The sequence below is a fragment of the Euphorbia lathyris genome, chromosome 4, assembly GCF_963576675.1.
Source record: "Euphorbia lathyris chromosome 4, ddEupLath1.1, whole genome shotgun sequence".
Lineage (NCBI taxonomy): Eukaryota > Viridiplantae > Streptophyta > Magnoliopsida > Malpighiales > Euphorbiaceae > Euphorbia > Euphorbia lathyris.
The window spans coordinates 16837575-16858918 of NC_088913.1; the positions used below are offsets into that span (position 1 = coordinate 16837575).

At 36.1% G+C, this 21344-nt stretch overlaps 1 protein-coding gene across 1 annotated transcript; it reads right to left on the reverse strand.

Annotated features, from left to right (window-relative positions):
* Positions 1–8830: 8830 nt before the first annotated feature.
* On the reverse strand, positions 8831–13689 carry LOC136225528 (mitotic checkpoint protein BUB3.1). The gene is made up of 9 exons (XM_066013589.1): positions 13395–13689; positions 13185–13315; positions 12275–12357; positions 11345–11611; positions 10896–10971; positions 10262–10342; positions 9430–9508; positions 9245–9345; positions 8831–9056 (listed from the first exon to the last, which is right to left on the reverse strand). The coding sequence occupies exons 1-9, from the start codon at positions 13515–13517 to the stop codon at positions 8969–8971; spliced, it is 1029 nt and encodes a 342-aa protein (XP_065869661.1). The 5' UTR covers positions 13518–13689; the 3' UTR covers positions 8831–8968.
* Positions 13690–21344: the final 7655 nt, after the last annotated feature.

The window sequence follows — 21344 nt, forward strand, 5'->3', positions numbered from 1 at the left end:
TAATTATATATATATATATGTAGGGACTCCCTTACTCTTTATTCTAAGGGAGTTATAGACTTATTCTAGTTACCAAACAATACATTATAATTTAATTAAACATATTTAATTAAGTAAAACAAAATTAGTCTCTCCCTCGCAATATACCGTCTTCTTCTCTGATTCTTCTCGCCGTCTCTCTCTCTCTAACAGTAATCAACGATTTAAGGTCTCTATCTCGCTCCTTCACCGAAACCCCAACTCCAGCCAGAAATCGATTCTCTCTCCATCTTCTCCAAGGTCTCTATCTCTCTCCTTCAGTGAGGTCCCAAATCGGTTTTATCTTTTCGGTGAGTTTCCTTCCAAACTCTCAATTATCCAGTTTTTCAGCAATAGTATTAAAATTCTTCCTATTTTTGCAGCAATACTGAAATCGTCCTATTTTTTTTTAGGAATAGTGAAATTAGTGTGGCAATATTTGAATCAAAGTCATTAATGTTCATTCTATGGATTCCACAATTAAATGACGGGCAATAATAGTAAATACGTAAATCACATCATTACCTATTTTGTTGATAAACTCTATTTTATTGATAAACTCTATTTCATTATTCCTAAAAAAAATTAGGACGATTTCAAAAATATATTCTGATTTTTTATGCTTTCCATCCCACCTTGCATCCTATTTTCTGGTTCTGTTGCTAATTAATTTGATGATGAGTTTACAAGTTAGTAATGAATTAATTACAATTATGAATGTACTATTTAATACCCAAATACAAATGAAAATTATTTCTGAGTTTAAAAGTTAGTAATTGGCAATTTAGAATTGTGAAGGTGGATTGTTAGTATTGCATCATAGTACACCTTATATAATATAGGGATAAGGTGCGAAAATACCCTAAAGTTCACAACCAGAAGCAATTTTACCCCTAACGTTTAAAATTGTACAATTTTATCCTTAACGTTGGCAGTTAAGAGCAATTTTACCCCTATCGTATCAAGTTGAGTCAATTCATCAAATAAACGAAGATTATAGTGAGTGAATATTCCAAATCTGTAACTTTCACTCCAAAAGCTAAGCACTTAAACAAATATAAGACGATTTCATTTCATTTGCATCCCTTTCTGCTGTAATTCCAGGGAGGTGGAGGTGGAGCTGTTCTTTTCTAATTCACTCAAATTTCAGTTTTCGTTGTCTGCTAAATTTCCAAGGGTCTTCAAACATACACATTTAACCATCAATTATTATTTTATGGGTATCAATTCAAACTGCAGGGAGTTCTTCCATGATGATTCTGTGAAAATGCACCTCCATTTGTCCTGCGTTTGAGTGCTTTCTTCTCCTCTGATCTGAAAATCATGCTTAATGTCTGAAATTGATCGAACTTACTAACATTAAGGGTAAAATTGTTCTTGGCTGTCAACATTAGGGGTATAATTGCACAATTTTAAACGTTAAAGGTAAAATTGATCCTGACTATAAACCTTAGGGGTATTTTCGCACCTTATCCCTGTAATATACCTCATAGGTACTACAGCTTAGTAGCAAATTTAGTTTTGCCTTCTAATTAATTACATTGGCTAAAAAAATATCTGATCGGATTGGCAAAGTTACTAAAGGAAAACCAAACCAAAACATTCACAAGATAAGGGGAACAAGGGGATATGTAGCACCAGAATGGCATCGAAATTTGCCAGTGACAGTTAGAGCTGACATATATAGTTTTGGTATTATGTTGTTGGAGATCACATGCTGCATAAAGAATGTAGATTATAGTGCTGATGAGGATGAACGTGTTCTTGTAGAAAGCATTTATGATTGTTTCATGGGCAATGAGATAAAATAAACTAATCACATATAGCTGAGGTCGATCAGAAACACATGGATAGAATGATTAAAGTTGGAGTTTGGTGCAATCTTGATGAGCCATTCCTTCGTCCTTCCATGAAAAAAAGTTATATTAATGTTAGAAGGGACAGTAGATATCCCAATGCCTCCACCTCCTGCTTCATTTCTTACTTCCATTTAAATCAGTTTCAGAATAAGAATATGTGGATGGAAACAAAAGATATCAAAGAAATAATGCTTAGAGATGTGAAAAAATATTGAAAAAATATGCACACATCAACAAGACGTGAAACCTATATAGATTTATATATGGAGCAATTTTTTTTTTCAGCAATAGTGATAAAAAATCATTTTAGTTACCGTCAAATCACATGTTGTATTCTCACTCTTAATTCATGATTAATACAATTATTTCTTGGGCTTTACAGTGATTACACTTTACATCCGTCTAATGTTTTTTTTTTATAGAGATGGAAGATGATAATAATTCTGCCTTTCAAAGTCATGATTTTAGTAATAATATTGTGACTGCCGAAGAGTCTGACAGAGAACAAGATTCCGACAATGAAATTGTAAGTGATCAACTTCAGCCGACAAAAGGAAAAGAATTTCAAACATTAGATGATGTTTATAAATTCTATAATGCTTATGCTAAAAACGTTGGGTTTAGTGTTCGAATGTCATCATCGAAGTTAAAAAAGAGCACCGGAGAAATTATTAGGAAAGAATATGTTTGTTCAAAGGAAGGAAAATCCAAAAGGTTTAGTGATGTTGGTGCGAAAAGACGTCGGGGACAATATAAAGCTGACTGTAACGCTAAATTGGTGGTTGTGAGAAATAAAAAACATTTTTTTATGGTAAAAACATTTAACGAGGAGCACAATCACCCGTTACTAACCCCAACAAAAACACCCTTCCTACGGTCTCATCGCCAAGTACCATCTGCTGCAAAATCCTTGAATGAACAACTGTCGACGGTGAATATACCTACGCATCAGCAATATAATTTTCTTCAGGTACAAGCAGGGGGGATGGAAAATCTCGGGTGCACACAGAAGGATTTGTATAATCATGAAACAAAGAAGCGGTTGAAGTTAAAAGGACACGATGGAGATATGTTGCATGAATATTTTGAATCAGAAGTGGCAAAAAACCCTTCATTTTATTTCAAGATTGATGCAGATGATGATAAGAAAATTACACGTTGTTTTTGGGCTGATGCAACGATGAGACGGAGTTATAGATTTTATAATGATGTTATCATTTTTGACACTACGTACAACACCAACCGGTATGGGATGATATTTGCGCCAATTTTGGGGGTCAACAATCACAGACAAACTATTGTTTTTGCTTGTGCTTTATTGAATGGGGAACATTCTGATAATTTTGTGTGGTTATTTACACAATTTTTGGAAGCTATGCCTGGTGATGCACCGAAAATGATAATTACTGATCAAGACCCAGCAATGACAAGTGCCATATCGACAATCTTACCAAATACCTTCCACAGGTTTTTTTTATTACTTGAATTTGGTTTATATATTATTGTGATTAGGAGCATATTAATCAAATTTGGGTTTACATATTACTGTGATAAAATTATATATTATGGTGACTAGGAGTATATTAAATAGACACCTAACTTCGTCCATAACAAATAGAATTAGAAAAATAATATATAGCTTTTACATTCCATCATTTCCACCTATTAAAATAAAATTAATAGTTGTTCTTGATAATTTCATACCGTGTATAGTTAGAAACTTAATTTGTATTGTATTTCTTATTGTATCATTTACAGGTATTGTATTTGGCATATTGTGTCAAAATTTTCTGAAAAAATTGGTGCAGTAAAATATGCAACACATGAGGCCAAGTTTCATGATTGCATTTGGAATTCAGAGAATCCTGAAGAGTTTGACCTGAAGTGGACGGAACTTGTTGCGGAAGATGGATTAAACAATAATGAGTGGTTGGTAAATATCTATAAAATTTGGTCCAAGTGGATTCCAGCATATGTTAATCATGTTTTCTCAGCGAACATGTCTAGTAGCCAACGGGCAGAGACCAACCACGCATTTTTCAAGAAATATATCAAAAAAAGCAACTCTTTGTTTGACTTTATGGTGAGGTTTGGTAGGGGACTCGTTAAGCAACGCCATGGGGAATTGGTTGCAGATATCAAAGATATGAACGAGAGGCCTAAAATAAAAATGAACCATGACTTTTTGGATCATATGGTTGAGATTTATACGAATGAAATCTATTATATATTTGAGGATGAAATGTGGGTCTGTTTGAAGTATAGGATTGAGCTTATTAATGAAACTGAGAATCAGCAGATGTTTACGGTTAAAAACAATAATGGAGTAGATAGTAAAGGCCGTAAAGTTTTATATAACAAGGAACTTAATTTTGCTTCTTGTAGTTGCAGAAAATTAGAGAGCTTTGGCATTCCATGTAGGCATATCTTGAGTTATTTAGTTAAACGTCATGATTTTGTCAAGCTACCAGACCAATACATCCAAAAGAGATGGACTAAGGAAGCAAAAGCAGGGGTCGTGGTTGATAATGACGGTTTGATTATAAACGATGACAAATAATTTATCTTGGAAAGGAGTCAAGTAGTGAAAGATTGTGTAGATTTGATTGATAAAGCCTTCATATGTGAAGAAGCAAAAAATATTTTAAAAGACGGGCTTCAAGCAATTCGTGAGAAAATTGATAGAGTGACAAATTTTGAAGAAAAATATAGCTCTTTATGTAGTCTTGCTACAAGTGAAAAAGATTTGAGTCGCCTTGAACATGTTTATAATGAGCCAGATAAAGTGCGAGCAAAAGGGTGTGGAAAAAGGCTGAAAGGAGGAAAAGAAAAGGCAATGATGAAAGCAAAAAAAAATATAAAAGCTAGAAAGTGCAATGCGTGCGGTCAAGTTGGTCAAGCTCATGATAAAAGAAATTGTCCATCACTTCAGTAAGATATAGTTAATGTTGTTTTTCATTCTTCTATTATTTTTGTGTATTAGTATTTGACTGATATGTATGTTTTTATCTAATGTAGGTATTTATCGAGTGAGGACGAAGATGAAGTCGAGAGCGAGCAAAATAGTTTTCTCTAATGGTTGTTGAGGCAGTATATGCATATTCTAATTGCTGGATATAGTTGATTTTGAGAAATGAAATTTTGTCCCTTATTAGAGTTTAGTACCAATATGATTTTGTTTTTGTAATTATATTATTTTTTATTGTGTTTATTCATGGAATTGAATGGAGTGTGCACTTCTAAAGTTGAGCAAATTAGGTATAGTGGAATTGTTTGAGCAAATTAGTTACCTGTCAACCACATTTATGAAAAAAGTGAGGTCCTGTACAGCACCATAAACATCATAAATATAGTCTAAAATGTTAGTCTAAAATATAGGCATGAGAGAGGTTTTATGATGTCAATCTTTACAGGTAATTATCTTTTTATATAAATGATGGTCATGTTATCAAGCGAAGTGCAGCCTCATAGAGATTATTTATGATTAGCAGGTGTAGTGTAATGTCTTGATAAAATGGGATAAGGTATCAAAATACCTCTACGTATAAAATAGTACCAATATAGGCTTAACGTTTAAAAAATGTACAAATTTAGGCCTCGATAACGGAACGAGGCACGTCATTGATATTAGTCCGTTCAGTTCTATCAATTGTACATGGAGGGAGAAATAAGAACTTAATGGAGTAATAGGAATGACGTGTCCAATCTGTTATGGATGCCTAAATTGGTACCATTTTTTTAAACCTTAAGTCTATATTGGCGCTATTTTATACGTAAAGCCTAAATTAATAGTTCCAAAAAACTATAGGCCTATTTTAGTACCTTATCCCGGATAAAATTGCACGAAATATTGAGTTTGCCTACAATATTGAGTTTGCCTCTTTAGCTATTGAACATGTAAATGTTAAGCAACAACAGAGTTCCAAACTTTTAATACTTGAGATTCAATTTATCAATTTGATTTTCAGAAATTCATCAACTATAAATTGCTTCTTCATAAAACCATAAACTTAATCTTACTCTCTCTTATGTAATTCAATTTGGAATAAAACATTTGGCTAAAGATGAACAGATTCAGAAAGCTAGAAGTTGCTCAATAATGAATAAATCAAAACTTAATGGTATTATCATTTGAGATTGAACAATTTTACTGTTGCTGTTCAACATATTTCACAAAAATAAAACTACAATTTAACATTCAACTTCTCATTCCATTGTTCATTTTCACTGACATAAATTTTCACAGGTCCTTCATATCCTCAAAACAGTAAAAAAAAAATGAAATGATTTATCCAACTCCGTATCTACAAGAGAATCAGTAAAAGGCCTTAATGGAATCATTTATGTACTTCCCATCAAATGCTCTGCATGAATATGATGCTTCCAAAGCACTTCCCCAAAAAGCATGCTAGTAATTTTCCTGAACAAGAAAACTCACTATCAACAGAATCACACCAAAAGGAACTACCTCTTAAATAGTAGAATAATCTAGAACAGGAGAAACAAGAACGCAACAACATCTGCTCTAAAGTAATAAACATCAGACATTCTCATCGTTACTATGATTATCACGGAGTGAAATATTATTCCGATCTCTAATATTTGCACTACCAATTTCTGATTTACCTTCATCAAACACATCCTAATTTTTTTAGGAATAGTGAAATTATCAGTGAGGTTTTTTCAATAGTGAAATCATTCTGACGAAACAACAATATGAACCTAAAAAACATAATTTTATCCAATAACTTCGACCAAAATCAATTACAATTCAATTTATATGGTAAGAAGTACATGTAAAACTACATTTTATCATTGCATTTGACAGAAAAAATCAAGCTCATATAAAGCCCAAACAAATGTAATGGAGGACAAGGCTGCAGGCAAAGGACCAAGCAACCATACAACAAAAGGAAAAATGATGCAAAGAAATTAGCATCTATCATGCATCCTAGTCCCATTGAACTGCACAGGAATTAAAGTTTTTAGGGTATTCCCATGATAGGAATTCAAGTTTCAGAATCATGTCCAAATAATACCAAAAATTTAGGGACTGTGCTTTTAAGCCAAAACACTATTATTGGATTGCATAGCATAGATAAATGACGCTTTACTTGAGTTACCAAATTCTTCAATAACATTATTTTTCAAATAAAAAACGCTTGTTTGGATTTCAACAAGAGAAATAATGGAAAATAATAGACATGCCCATTCATTTGTTCTTTTAGTCTGGGTTACAAATGTCAATCTGTGGTCGAGGGAGGAAGGTTCTGCGATTGCAATCCCAAATTTAGGATTTTGATTCCGCCATAAACTTATGGGGAATAAAATCAAGACTCCAATTTCCATTGAACACTACTAAAACAATAAGTTTACAAATCTTACCAGGTATGGATGATATTAATTGAGAGTTTGGAAGGAAACTCACCGAAAAGATAAAACCGATTTGGGACCTCACTGAAGGAGAGAGATAGAGACCTTGGAGAAGATGGAGAGAGAATCGATTTCTGGCCGGAGTTGGGGTTTCGGTGAAGGAGCGAGATAGAGACCTTAAATCGTTGATTACTGTTAGAGAGAGAGAGAGACGGCGAGAAGAATCAGAGAAGAAGACGGTATATTGCGAGGGAGAGACTAATTTTGTTTTACTTAATTAAATATGTTTAATTAAATTATAATGTATTGTTTGGTAACTAGAATAAGTCTATAACTCCCTTAGAATAAAGAGTAAGGGAGTCCCTCTTTATAGCCTCACTGATATATATATATATTTATTAAGAATTCAAACTAAATTATAAAATTAAAAAAAAAAAGACTATTGAAATTATCTATTAGTTAGAAACATAAACTATAACTTGAAACTAAACTCTAAATTGAAATTCTAAATATTTAATTTGTTCCATTAATGTCTATTGTTATACATTATATATAAACCATGTATGTCTATGATAAAAATTTAAAATTTTATTTGTTGAGAAATTTTATTATACCAAACTCTATTTAATAATAACCTCTCAATTATTATACAAATAGCCGGTTCTAAGTGTATTCCTATATAGAGGTTTTACTATAATTAGACTATTAAAATAACCTACTTTTAATATGTAAAATTTATCAAAAAAATTATCTTTTCTTATTTATTACGCTTATTTAGAATTGCTTGCATAAGTTACTTAACATAAATAAGCCTAAATTTGATAATAAAAAATTTGTCAAAAATGTATTAGTAAATAGTAATGCAAAACAATATAAAAAAAAAAAATCAAATTGAAAATTTTAAAACGGTATTATACAGCTTTCTCTACTCTACTCGTGAGTTTTTTGCTTGACAAATAAAGGCCCAAAATGTCCTTTCACCATCAAGCCATGTCCAAAAATTTGTGCATCAGTTAAAAGGATAAAACTCGGGCAGGGAGATTGTTAATTGTGAAAAACGAAACGCTGAACTTCTGAATTCTAAGTCGTATTACGTAGAATGTAAAAAATTCTTATCCATGTATATTTCCATTTTTACATTTGGAATAATTTGTTAAATATTATTTTTTTTTTTTTTGGTAAGAAGGGAAGAAAAAAAAAAACAAACAAATAAAAACCTAACCCGGGATCAGTCTAGGAAGACTGACCCCAATCCTATCCTCAAGAAGAGAAGGTAACAGAATTGATATGTTAGATATTATTTAATAGAGTACCGAATTGATATGTAGAATTCAATTTGGACTAAATTGATTCCACCTATCAATTTTAGGGACTGTTTTGGCACTTAATTTGCCCCCCGGCAGAAACACAAGTTCCCAGTTTCCATCTCTTCCTCCAATGAGGTTACGTTGACAAACATATGCATCTGTAACAAGAAATGCATGGGCAATACTTGCAGGGTACTGAAATATTTTCACTTTTAGTATAAGTTTTTGGCCATTGCTCAGAATAATGTGGATCTAAAGAGGAAGAAAAAGAAATCAAGTGAAAAAATTCTAACTTAATTTAATATCAGCTGAATTCAAGTTTTGAACAGCTTCATACGAGATAAATGAAGCTCATAAGAATACAATACTACGTAAGAGAACACAAGGGCACCACTGCTTCTGCAATATAAGTTACGCCGGAGCATTTGGTAACACTTTTGGTTTCGGCTTAACTTCTATTTCATTTACAGTCCTGACGAAGATAGAATCTGGTTCATGACTGCAAAACAAACATGTATCAATTAGCACCTATGTTACATTTTGTACAAGTTTCCAAGAGTTTCGATTCGAAACGGATATGTAAACGTGAAACGCTTTAAAATCAAAATTTCCTTGCAACATAGACTAAAACTGATAGGAGAGAAATCAGAGAATCAAAAGAGAGTGGGTGATGAGAATCAATCTTACGGTTTTTCTCCCTCTTCAAATGTGTAGCTCGATGCCACTGCCAACAGTCGACCGTCCCTGCTAAATGAGAGTGCCGCAATGCTCGACGGGTATTTTGAGTACTGGAAAAGATGAGCAGTACACGAAGACGGATCATTATGAGTTTCAGAAATAAACCAATGCTATTATGTCTGCTAGCCACATACCTGGTATAGCCTCTTTTTGTTGTTCCCATCCCAAACATTCACAAATCCATCACAGCCACCAGTTGCAAATGTACCATAGCTGTAGGTTGAATTTGGAAGCAGAGAATCATGAGAAAAAGAGTAGAACCGAAAGTTGCAAATGTTGGGGATTTAAGTTCCAGGCCTAATACTATACATACACAGCCCCTCCAAGTTGGCCATAAAAGCTGATTATCCCCTCAAACTTTGAAAACAATCAATTAACTCTTTAAACTTTCTTAAATTGACCTATTGGCTGTCTAAACTTGTGCAATAGGTGATCGATTAACTCTTTAAACTTTCTTAAATCGACCTATTGGCTGTCTAAACTTGTGTAAAGCGACCTATTGACCCTCTGAACTTTGCTTAAGGCTTTGATTGGATGGAAGGGTTTGGAGGGTTAGTAAAGCAAAGCTATGGAATTGTTGACAATAATCTTTATAAAATAGAAATGAGTTTTTGTTAACCCTTTCTAACCTTTCCTTTACTAACTCCCCAAAACCCTTCATCCAATCAAAGCCTGAAGTGATACGTGCTTCAACTTGTTACTTTATTATTGAAGTAAACTTTTTTTCTAAGCATCAACATTTACTCATACAAGAAAACTACATGCATATAACCAGGCTTGAATTCACAGTAACTTTCTTTTTTTTTTTTTTTTTGATGATCCTTTCATAAATTTTCAGGTAAAAGAACTTCGGCAAAAACAAACCATTTTATTGACTAGAATTTGTCTGGGAAAAACAAAGTATGACTGCATTTCTCAATCAAACAGTTCAGGAACTTGATGCACAAAGAACCATCAGAAGCTTACACTGGGTGAAATGCAATAGCATTTACTGGATAGACAATGTCCCTTCCAGCTTCTGATTTTCGATGACACTTGAATGCATATCTGCAAGAGGTTTGGAAATGTGCATCAGAAAGCATAGCAAAATGAAACCCGGTATTCTGCAAATAATTTAGAAGATGTGATTTTGCACTTGTGCAAGAGATGCTGTAGTAGAAGATGGACAATTTTGTTCAAATCAAGTGCAAACATCAGTCTCAAAAAGCCATGAGGAAAAGTTTAAGCAAAGAATCTTAGGGAGAAAATAAAGTGGAAAACACAAAATTGATAGCTAAGAGAGCATAAATAAAGAAGGCTTGATGCATGTATGACAGATGATGGTTCATAGAAGAAAACTGGAAAGTGACATTCGACATTACTTTAATGCCCATAGAGACATCTACCAAAACCTATAATAACAAATGATGGGAAAAAAAAAGTAACAAGTGTGCAGCATCAGGACATGTCAAGTTTGGATGTCTAGCATGTATCGTAGGACAAAATGATAAAAATTGTAAGATCATACTGCGAAGTAATCAAGAAGAACAATATCAACATCATGTTGTGCTTTTGATGGGGCAAACCAGCAAAGACATAAATAAATAAATAAGAGGCATACTTTTTTGCTTGGCTGGCTTCTGAAAGATCAAAAAATTCCATTGCAACCCTTCCTTCAACTGAACTAAGAGCATATCCTGCATATGGCAATCCAGATGAATACAAATATTAGTATATCACTAAACAGAGTAAGACAAGTAGCATGATATCAAACAGGGGACAACTCTATCCCCATATTTATTTCACTCCAATTAAGACACCATGCAAAGCCATTTGATGTGATAGAATTAATAATAACATTCTACCTTGGGGGAAGTACATTTATTTTGGTAAATGACTGCAAATCTATAAGAAAGCACTAATAAAAGCAACTGTTCCATAACAAAGCACTAGTAATAACAACAATTGTCTTTCGTTGGAAATCATGTAGAATAGGTATATCATTCTAGTCCATCAAAATTCTAACTGCAAGAACAGAGAATATGCTGCCAATTTTATGATTTACAATACCTGTACCATTCGGATAACAGCGTACACATCGAGTTTGATATTTCAATGATGATTCCCTCCGTTGCTCAGGTTGAGACATATTTCTCAAGTCATAAATATTTACATGCCTTCCAGCAGTAGCTACTACTACACGATTTCCAACAAGAGATAAAGAATAAACACGTTCAGGTTGCGGATATGTGCCAACCAGAGTACGCTCCTGTCCACTTGCTCCTCTGGGATCCCAACACTTCACTGTTTTATCCCAGCTACCAGTGATAACTTGCCCTATATTCATTCATGAAAGCACAAAATAGAAATGGGTCATAAATTTTCACAAGAGAGAACAGGTTTTTCTTATATTCTATGGGTGGATTCTCACAGCCTAATGAATTGCAATCATTATGAGAAATATGCAGTAGAGGGGAAAAGAAGCTAACACTAACATGAAATAAATACAAAGATAGTAAGCATATATTTCTTTCATACAATATACAAAGGCTGATTAAGTGTGATGAAGACATTGGGGATACTACACAAAATCGTTAAAGCCAAAACTAGTCTTCGTTCCCACTGTACATGTCATGAAGATGTCTGTGATGCTGGAGAACTTTATCCTTAACTTTGACATCGTAACAAGGACTATGCATTTCAGCTAACAACTGCTACATCGGTGCACATAAAAAAATCCATATACATGTTTTATCATCATGTTCAACATTTGAACTTTTCTTGGTTCATGATAGTCAGTGTCATCATAAACTCTCCACTAGCTAAAAATCCATATACATGTTTTATCATCATGTTCAACATTTGAACTTTTCTTGGTTCATGATAGTCAGTGTCATCATAAACTCTCCACTAGCTAAAGTAGATAAATCTTTTAAACATACTAAAACTTACAATAAAATAGACATCAAAGGGCAGTATGTTGATCCTAGTCTTACACACCTGCTGCATAAGAGTACTCAATACAACGAACAGGGGCATCATGCCTTCCCAAAATATCTTCCTTTCCGTGGCTAAAGACCAGCCTGAAATATATCAATTCCAAAGTCTTTAAGTAGATGAAAAAGACATAAAATTTTAATCGCACCATAAACATGAGGAATCATATAATATATATTCTAGACAGGCAGAAAAAGTGACCATCCAAAAGCAACAGTATTTGCAAGCAAATGATAAGCAACTCTTTGCATTAAGACAAGTGTAACGGTGCCATGTAAGACTAATTTGAGTGCGTTGAGAAATGAACGGGCAAGAGTTACCACCAAAAAGGAAGTACAAGAAATCATTACATTGTTGTAAAAAAAAATATGAGAAAAAGAAAACCTACTCCAATTGGCTACTAGAAATCTATAATTTATAATTGTCAGCACAAACAATTAATTACTTCATCATTTCACACAATCAGGAAAGGAAACCTGAACAACCACGAACCTCAATCATACTTCATCATTTCACATAATCAGGAAAGGAAACCTGAACAACCACGAACCGGTCAATCATACCTAATTACCACAAAAAAGAAGTTCCACATTTTCAAGAGCCTAAAATGGTCAAATCGACTAGCTACTCCTGGTTCTTGTCATTAATAACTAAATCTACACTAGAATATCAGGTGTTTCGACTTCCCAGATCTTAAATCTTCACCAGCTCCCGTTTTTCTAAGTTATCCCTTACATAAATTTCATACTTAATTATTTTCAGAACTTAAACACATGCTTAACTTCTTCAAACAATTTCGGGAATAAAATAAATACTGCACACTTCGAAATTGAACAAAGCTAAAAGCCAGCAACCAATAGGTAGCTGTCTACTTCATTTAGTTCAAAAAAAAGGGGGGAAACAATAAACTGACCGTCGCACAGTATTATCAGCACTGGCACTGAACCCAGAGGAATCATCGTGGAAGCAGCAGTCGAGCACAGGCCCGCCATGCATGAACTCTCCCCGCACCGCATTAGCACTCGCATCATACAATCTCACACTCTATTCAAAAGTCGAAAAAGCCAAATGAAGAAATGCGACAGAGCTAGGGATTTTAATTTATTAAAATGAGCAGGCATACCTTGTCCCAGGAAGAGACGAGTAGGTGATCGCTGTGGTTGGAGAAGCGGATATTCGAGATTCCGTCATTAGGCGGATTCGAAAGCTCGCGGCCGGAACCCGGCGGAGGAACAACAGCTGTCATGGAGTTATTGGCAATCGGAGAGGAGAAGAAGACGGTTGTTGTATCAGCTAGGGACTAGGGTTTTGAGAGGGAATGAGATTTGAAAATGGGAACACGGTGTTGCAAGGTTTTTGAATGTTATTGTTTTTTTTTTTTTAATAAACAGTTGAATGTTATCGTTTCTTCTGCATCGAAGGGGTCGATTTGAATTTAAATTTGAATTAGAAGGGGGCCAATGGAAACTATATGTATCTACCAATAATTAAAGTTTGGCTACGTCCATTTTTAATTCTTTTTAATTTTTGTGCTTTATGTATATTTAGTCGATTTTTATTATATAAATAAGTTAATTAAACAAGGCATAAATCCATTTGCCTCCTAAACTATAGTCTCAAAATCAATTAGTCATCATTCTCCTCAAATCAGCAAATAGATCATTATATTATTACTAAGGTGGTTAATTAACCCCTTCTCTTAACTCAGCTCGACTTAATAGCCTCGTAACTTCGGAAGAAGGGATGTCTACTCACAAATGGGGTCATAGTGACTAGACCCAGATGACTATTTACCAAAAACACATGTTTTTGCAAAGTTATAAGACCATGTATGAGGGCTAAATCAGTCCAGTGCCGTAAGATCAGGGAAGTTGGTCACTTAATGATAGGGGGAGCCAGCGCCCGTAACTATTGGTTTCATCATGTCCCTTACCGATAACTCCTTGTTCGTGCGTCGTCAAGGTAATGAGAAGACAGACATTTTATGTTACGTGGATGACATTCTCATCACATGCACCCATTCTCTCATTACGAATGATGTTTCTCTTATTGAAATGGAGTTTTCCATACATAACTTGGACCAGACGTCTTATTTTTTAGGCATAGAGATTCGTTATACAAAGTCATGCCAAGTATGTTAATAACATTCTGGATCGTTGATGCGAGTAGAGAACTAGCAGTCTCTTCGCGACAACTAAGGGATAAGTGTACCCCGTCGTATCAAGTAATAAATCTGGTTAAGTCCAGGTATCGAATCCACGTGATTTATACCTACAAGTATTAAACAACTTGTTTCTATACGTTATCTGAATACTTTAGCTTTGGGTTTGGATGACAACTATAACTACTCCTAAACTATAGGTGAAACAGACTTGTGTAGTTCAAACTCTAGTGAAGTGAAATGGGTAATGATAAGTTACAACATACAATAAATACTATTTCAGAACATATACAAGTAATTGTTTACTCTTGCAAAGACGGTTATGTATAAACTGACCAACCCCGTGAAGTGCTTAGATTGTGGCTCCCTCTTAAGGTGATTCTTCTTAGGATCAGAAATTAGAGCCCGTAAGTTCCGTGGCTTGTTAATTCCTACGGTTTCCGGTTTGTCGATTCCGGTAAAGCAACACTTATATGAATCCTAATGGATTTTGGAGTTCGTAATCAACCTACACAATAATCAATTATCAATATCAAAGCAAGTAATAAATAATAACACGTATAAAGAAACTGAAATTGCAAATCATAAATTATAACTGTGGAACGCGTAAATGCGGAATACAACCAAGCCTAGTACATAAGAAGAGTGCAAGCTAATTAACAAGTAGGAAGGGAAGAAGAATCAGCCCTTAGAACTAGCTAACTGGACTCAAAGCCGTCTCTTAGGCCCTCCACTCTCGAGCTTGGGGAATGAGGATGGAATGGAACTTTAATGGAGTAACGGAATGATTACACAAGCTCTCAAGGTGATAGAGTTTTATTACACAAAATCTGAATGCCTAAATGAGTGTCAAGCACTCCTATTTATACACAAATCAAGCTCGGGGGCATAATCATAATTACAAAGATCTTTGGGATAGTTCACATTTTCTATTGATTTTTCAGGCCACGCTTCGCGTGAGGGTGAGCACGCTTCGCGTAGAATGGGTATTCTTCATTTGTTGCAGAGTTCACACACTCGAAGACTGGATACCCAAGTGTGGACCCAATCCATGCTCCGCGTGGAACTGCCCAAGCTCCGCATGAATGAGCTCCTAGAGTTTATTAATCGTTTCTCACTGTTCCAAGCTCTGCGTGGTACATGTCACGCTCCGTGTGGACTGAAGTTGATTTGGGACAAGGATAAGATTGACTACCGTAATTCAGTGGGCACCGCATGATGACTTGACAAGCTCCGCGTGAGGCGAGGCACGCTCCGCGTGGAAGTTGGAATTTCGGCCATTTTTCCATTGTCCTTTGTGTCTCGTGTGTTTATCCCGAACCTGCAAAACACAACTACGAACACCGAGATTACTTGATTCTTTATTCCTCTAAAATATTTAAAAGGGGAATGAAAAATTATCGAAAGTACATATTTTATTGTTATTTTATTATTTAATCAAAACACACTTATTTTTGTAATTAAACTCAATTATTAGCTCAAAATAAATTGTAAATCACGGTAAAAAGATATGGACAAAACGTCCCTATCAACCGTGTCAAAATGATTGATAGTAAACTGTGCCTTACGCCCATGGCCACCACTCCCGCCTTGTCTAAGGAACGTGGTACTCTGCTTCAATCCCCTACAGAATACCGTAGTATCGTTGGGGCCCTTCAACATCTCATGATCACTCGTCCAAACGTTGCCTTTTCCGTCAATAAACTATGTCAGTTCTTGCACTTCCCGACGGATGAACACTAGAAAGCAGTCAAACGTGTCCTTCGTTATGTACAAGGAACTTTTGACTCTGTTCTCACATTCTCTCCTACTCCAATTCGTCAAATTCACTGTTACACTGACAGTGATTGGGGAGGGTGTCCTGATGATCGTCGGTCGACCTTCTCTGATTATGCTCCTTGCTGCGTGACCTCGGATATCCGATGCCTAGCCTTGTTCAACTATGTTGTGACAATGTTGGTGTAATTTACCTCATAGTCAATCCGGTATTCCATGCACGTACCAAACACATTGAGCTTGATTATCACTTTGTCCGCGAACAAGTTCAGTCTAGCTTCCTAAGTGTTCGTTTCATTCCCACTGATGATCAGGTCGCTGACATACTCACCAAGCCTTTGTCCTCTACTCGTTTCCAGATGCTTCACTCCAGGTTATAAGTTCTACCGAGACATCGACTTTAGGGGGGATGTTAGAGATAATTACCCTTACCCCATGGTAAATATTAATTTACATACTAACTGCATTTACCTAGTCAAGAGATATTAAATCTCATTCAAATTATATCTGTTAGTAAAGGATTACTAACCCCTTAGAATATGCTTCTCAATCTTCCATATCTTAGTTAAGTTTTCCTAGCTATATAAATACTCCATGTATTTACTGTAAACTCAAGATTACATATCAATTAAATACAAGCACATTTGGTGGAATTATAATGACAGTTTCTGCCATGAATTTTTTTCCAGCAACCCACGCAAGCAAAAGAAGCCAAAAAAAACCAAAGATTATAATGAGAACCGAAAATACTATGATTTTCATCAATAGTATCCAGAAACGCTACAAAAAGGAAAATGAAAAATAAACATCCAATAAAGTAAGTGAACAAAAACAACGAACATAGAAGGAATTAGAAGATACCTTCTTTGTATAGTCATAATATACTTATGCATTAATAGAACAATAAAGCCAAAATCTACATCAATTATCACTATTTGAAAATGAAAAATCAACTTGCTAAATAAACAATGGTTCAACCGTTGAAAATTTCGAAGAACACACTTGTAAAAGAAACCCAGAAAATCGAAGAAGATTTTAATGAGTAACGACATTACTATAAGTCCTCATTAGATTGCATAAACGGTAGAAAATGAAATTTATAAACAACGGAATAAAAAAGGAAAACAGAAAACGCAGAACAGAAAAGGAAACAATAATATGGAGGGAGGATAATGGCTACCTTAATTATGAATTTGAAATAAATAATAAATAATTAAATAAATAATATGTCCGATAAATGCAATTTTTTCAAATTAAAAATAATAAAATGACAGGAACTTCTATTCTAGAATCGGATAAGGGGAAGGGATGGGAAGGAGAGGGAGGGGGTTTCGGCAGAGGCAAAAGTGACAGGAACTTCTATTCTAGACTCGGATAAGGGGATTCCTAAAGGAATTTTTTTGGCGAGCCCTCGTGCATAGGGCCGCCAGGTGGAATGAGTTGTTTAAGTTGGAACTGTCGTGGTATGAGAAACCACCAGGCAGTTCGATCCTTGAAAGAGGTAGTTTCTTCCCAACGCCTGGATATTATTTTTCTAATGCAAACATTGGTTGAGGATCATCGGATAATTACTATAAAACAACAATTGAAGTATGAGGGGGCTTTCTCTGTGAATAGAAAAGGGCGGAGTGGTGGATTAGCATTACTGTGGAAAGCAAGGGTTCAGACTACGGTTAAAAGCTATTCTGAGCATCATATTGATGTGGTAATTAGTGATGCGTCGTTTGGGGACTGGAGGATGGTGGGTTTTTATGGGTTTGCAGACCGTAATAGACATGCTGAATTGTGGGCGTTACTGAGGAGAATTACTGGTGAGTCACGCCTTCCTTGGGTGGTAATAGGGGATTTTAACTACATTCTGCGGGCAGATGAAAAGCTTGGGGGAGCTATTTTCCCTATTTATTTGATGCAGTATTTTTGTAGAACAGTTGAGGAATGTGGGTTGTCGGAACTAGAATTGAAAGGTAGCTCTTTCACTTGGGAAAGATGGAGGGGAACTGAGGCCTGGGTGAAAGAAAAGTTGGACATGGGTTTTGCCTCGGCTGAGTGGTTGGATCGTTTTGCTAATTACTAATTTAAAACTTGCATGACAGACTACTCTGACCATCTTCCCCTTTTGCTTAGACTGGAGCAAACAGCACATAAGCGAATGAAAAGATTCTATTTTGAAGATAGTTGGCTAAATGAGATTACGTTTACTGAATTTGTGACACATGTGTCGGTGGGGCAGGGTTGCAGACCCGTGCTGGAGAAGTTGAAGGAGTGTGTGAGAAAAATGGTTGATTGGGAAAAAAATTTCAATGTGCGTTTTCAAAGCCAGGTCAGGAAATGGAGGCGACAAATGGAGTCTCTGGATGGGAAAAGGGATGGGACTTCAATTGCCCAATTTTTCTTTGCCAAAATAAAACTCAATGAAGTGTTGGAAGCAGAGGAGAGCTTCTAGAAACAGAGGGCTAAGGTCTTTTGGCTGATAGAGGGTGACCAAAATACTCAATTTTTTTCATGCTAGTGTGAAAGCAAGGAGGCAACAGAATCGCATTGCATCTTTCAGTGATGAATGAGAGGTAATTGTCGACAATCAAAATGATATGTTGAGTTTTGCACAACAGTATTTTCAGTCAGTCTTCATAGAAACTGGGACGGTCGGGTCGGACACCGTGAATGTTATTGAAGTAGTAATCGACACATCGATAAACGACATGCTTACGGCTCATTTTGAGATAGAGGAGTTCAAGAATGCCTTGTTTTCTATGAGCCCAAACAAATCCCCTGGGCCTGATGGCCTAAATCCAGGTTTCTTCCAATCCTTTTGGAAAACAATAGGAAAGGAACTGGGAACGGCCTGTGTGAAATGGCTAAGTGATGGGCAATTCCCACCTGATCTCAATGACACTACAATTGTGCTTATCCCCAAAATTGAGAATCTCAGAATGCTTAAGGATTTTCGGCCGATCTCCCTGTGTAATGTGCTCTACAAAATAGCGGCAAAGGCCTTGGCTAACTGGTTGAAGGGTGTTCTTCCACAAGTAATTGGGGAAACTCAATCTGCTTTTGTCTCTAGAAGGTCAATAATTGACAACGTGCAGGTGGCCTTTGAAAGCATTCATTTTATAAAAAGGCAGAATAGGGGAACCTCTGGGCAGGCTGCCCTAAAAATTGATATTAGCAAAGCCTATGATAGGGTGGACTGGAATTTCTTGAAATTGGTGATGGTTCGCATGGGTTTTCATGAGACCTGGATCAGATGGATGATGCTTTGTATAACAATGGTTAGGTATAAGGTGTCAGTGAATGGAGAGTGTTCTAATCAAATTATCCCTGGCAGGGGACTCAGGCAAGGGGATCCACTTTCTCCCTACCTGTTCATACTGTGTGCTGAAGTTCTCTCTAAATTGCTAACGAAGGCTGAAAGTGAGGGTTTAATTTCAGGGTGTAGAATCTGCAGAAGGGCACCCTCAGTCACACACTTATTCTTCGATGATGATAGTTTTCTGTTCTTTGGAGCAACAACAAATGAAGCTAGAAAGGTAATGAGTATTTTGTCTGAATACGAGACGGCTTCCGGTCAGGCTGTGAATTTGAGCAAGTCGGGTATTTTCTTTAGTGCTAATGTCACAATTACTTTGTAGAACGAGCTCAAAGGAATATTGAAGGTTGATGCACCTCTGGATACATGCCGATATTTGGGTTTGCCTTCGCTAATTGGGCGATCCAAGAAGAGGATTTTTAGCTTTCTAGTTGATAGGCTGAGGAAAAAGTTCGGAGTTTGGAGCTTTAGATTCTTATCCCAAGCAGGCAAAGAGTTGTTGTTAAAGTCAGTGGCATAGGCTCTACCTACCTTCTGTATGAGTACGTTCCTCTTACCTTTATCTATTTGTGACGAACTGCAAAAAATGATGAACTCCTTTTGGTGGGGTATGAAACCTGATGGGAAAAAAACATTCATTGGTTTGATTGGGCCAGGCTATGCCAACCTAAAGAATTAGGGGGTATGGGTTTCAAAGATTTTCATTTATTCAATTTGGCCCTTTTAGGTAAGCAGGGATGGAAATTAGTACATGATCCAAATACTTTAGTGAGTAAAATGTTCAAAGCGAAATATTTACCGCGGGAAGACTTGATTTTCTCTAAATTAGGCAATAATCCTAGTGTGGTTTGGAGAAGTATTTGGAGTGGCCTGGGTATACTTAGAAAAGGGATAATATGGAAGGTGGGAGATGGTAGTTCAATTAGAGTCTGGAAGGATGCATGGGTACCAAAACTGAGCGAGTTTTGCATAAATTCTTTTTTGGTCCCTGGATTACAAGACCTAAGAGTTGCTGATTTATTACTTCAAAATGGGAGGGGATAGGATGTGGACAAACTGAAGGGGTGCTTTAGTGAAGTTGAAGTGAATGCTATTTGTGACATTATCTTGCCTTTCACTGTCAGTGAGGATAGAAGAGTCTGGAACTGGTCAAAAAATGGTTTTTACAATGTGCATTCGGGTTATATTGTTGGGTTGGAGGTGGAAGAGGAGAGGTTAGCGAATGAGGGATGGAGGAGGATTTGGAGTCTGAATATGCCCTCTAAACTGAAGCTATTTATATGGCGAATTTGCTCGGGCAGCCTACCCACTCGGGCTAGACTGGCCCAACAACGCGTACCAATCACAACTGAATGCCATGTGTGTGTGGAGCATGATGAAATGGATAACCATTTATTTGTTGATTGTTGTTTTGTAGGTGATATTTGGCGAATAGCCAGCCTCCCAATCCTACAAACTAACGGGATGAATTTTGCAGATTGGTTATTGCAGGCAATTTGTGGTCCGAATCTGGAGTTCACTGACAGACTCTGTTGTGCTTTAAAGGCCATTTGGGATCACAATAACGGAGTCCTTTGGCACTTGACATGGTGGCCGGTGGACATTAGTTGGCGATATGGCATCGATGAACTGCGGGATTGGCGGGCTTATCAGTAGAATAAGCCAGGGGTGAATTCTGGTTTTTTATCGAAAAATAGACAACGAAATCACCTTGGAACCAGCGCACCACATGCCCCGACTATGGAAACAGCATCCACGACTGCAGCCGCGGCGTCTGGATCATCCTCCAGTGCATCAGCAACGGCGACTGGTCCGCCGGTATCTGAACA

Coding starts and splice junctions, on each gene's coding strand:
- LOC136225528 (XM_066013589.1), bottom strand. CDS start 13,517: ATGACAGCTGTTGTTCCTCCGCCGGGTTCCGGCCGCGAGCTTTCGAAT. Junction 13,316..13,394: donor TCGTCTCTTCCTGGGACAAG/GTATGCCTGCTC, acceptor ACTTTTGAATAG/AGTGTGAGATTGTATGATGC. Junction 9,346..9,429: donor ACAAAAAGAGGCTATACCAG/GTATGTGGCTAG, acceptor CATCTTTTCCAG/TACTCAAAATACCCGTCGAG.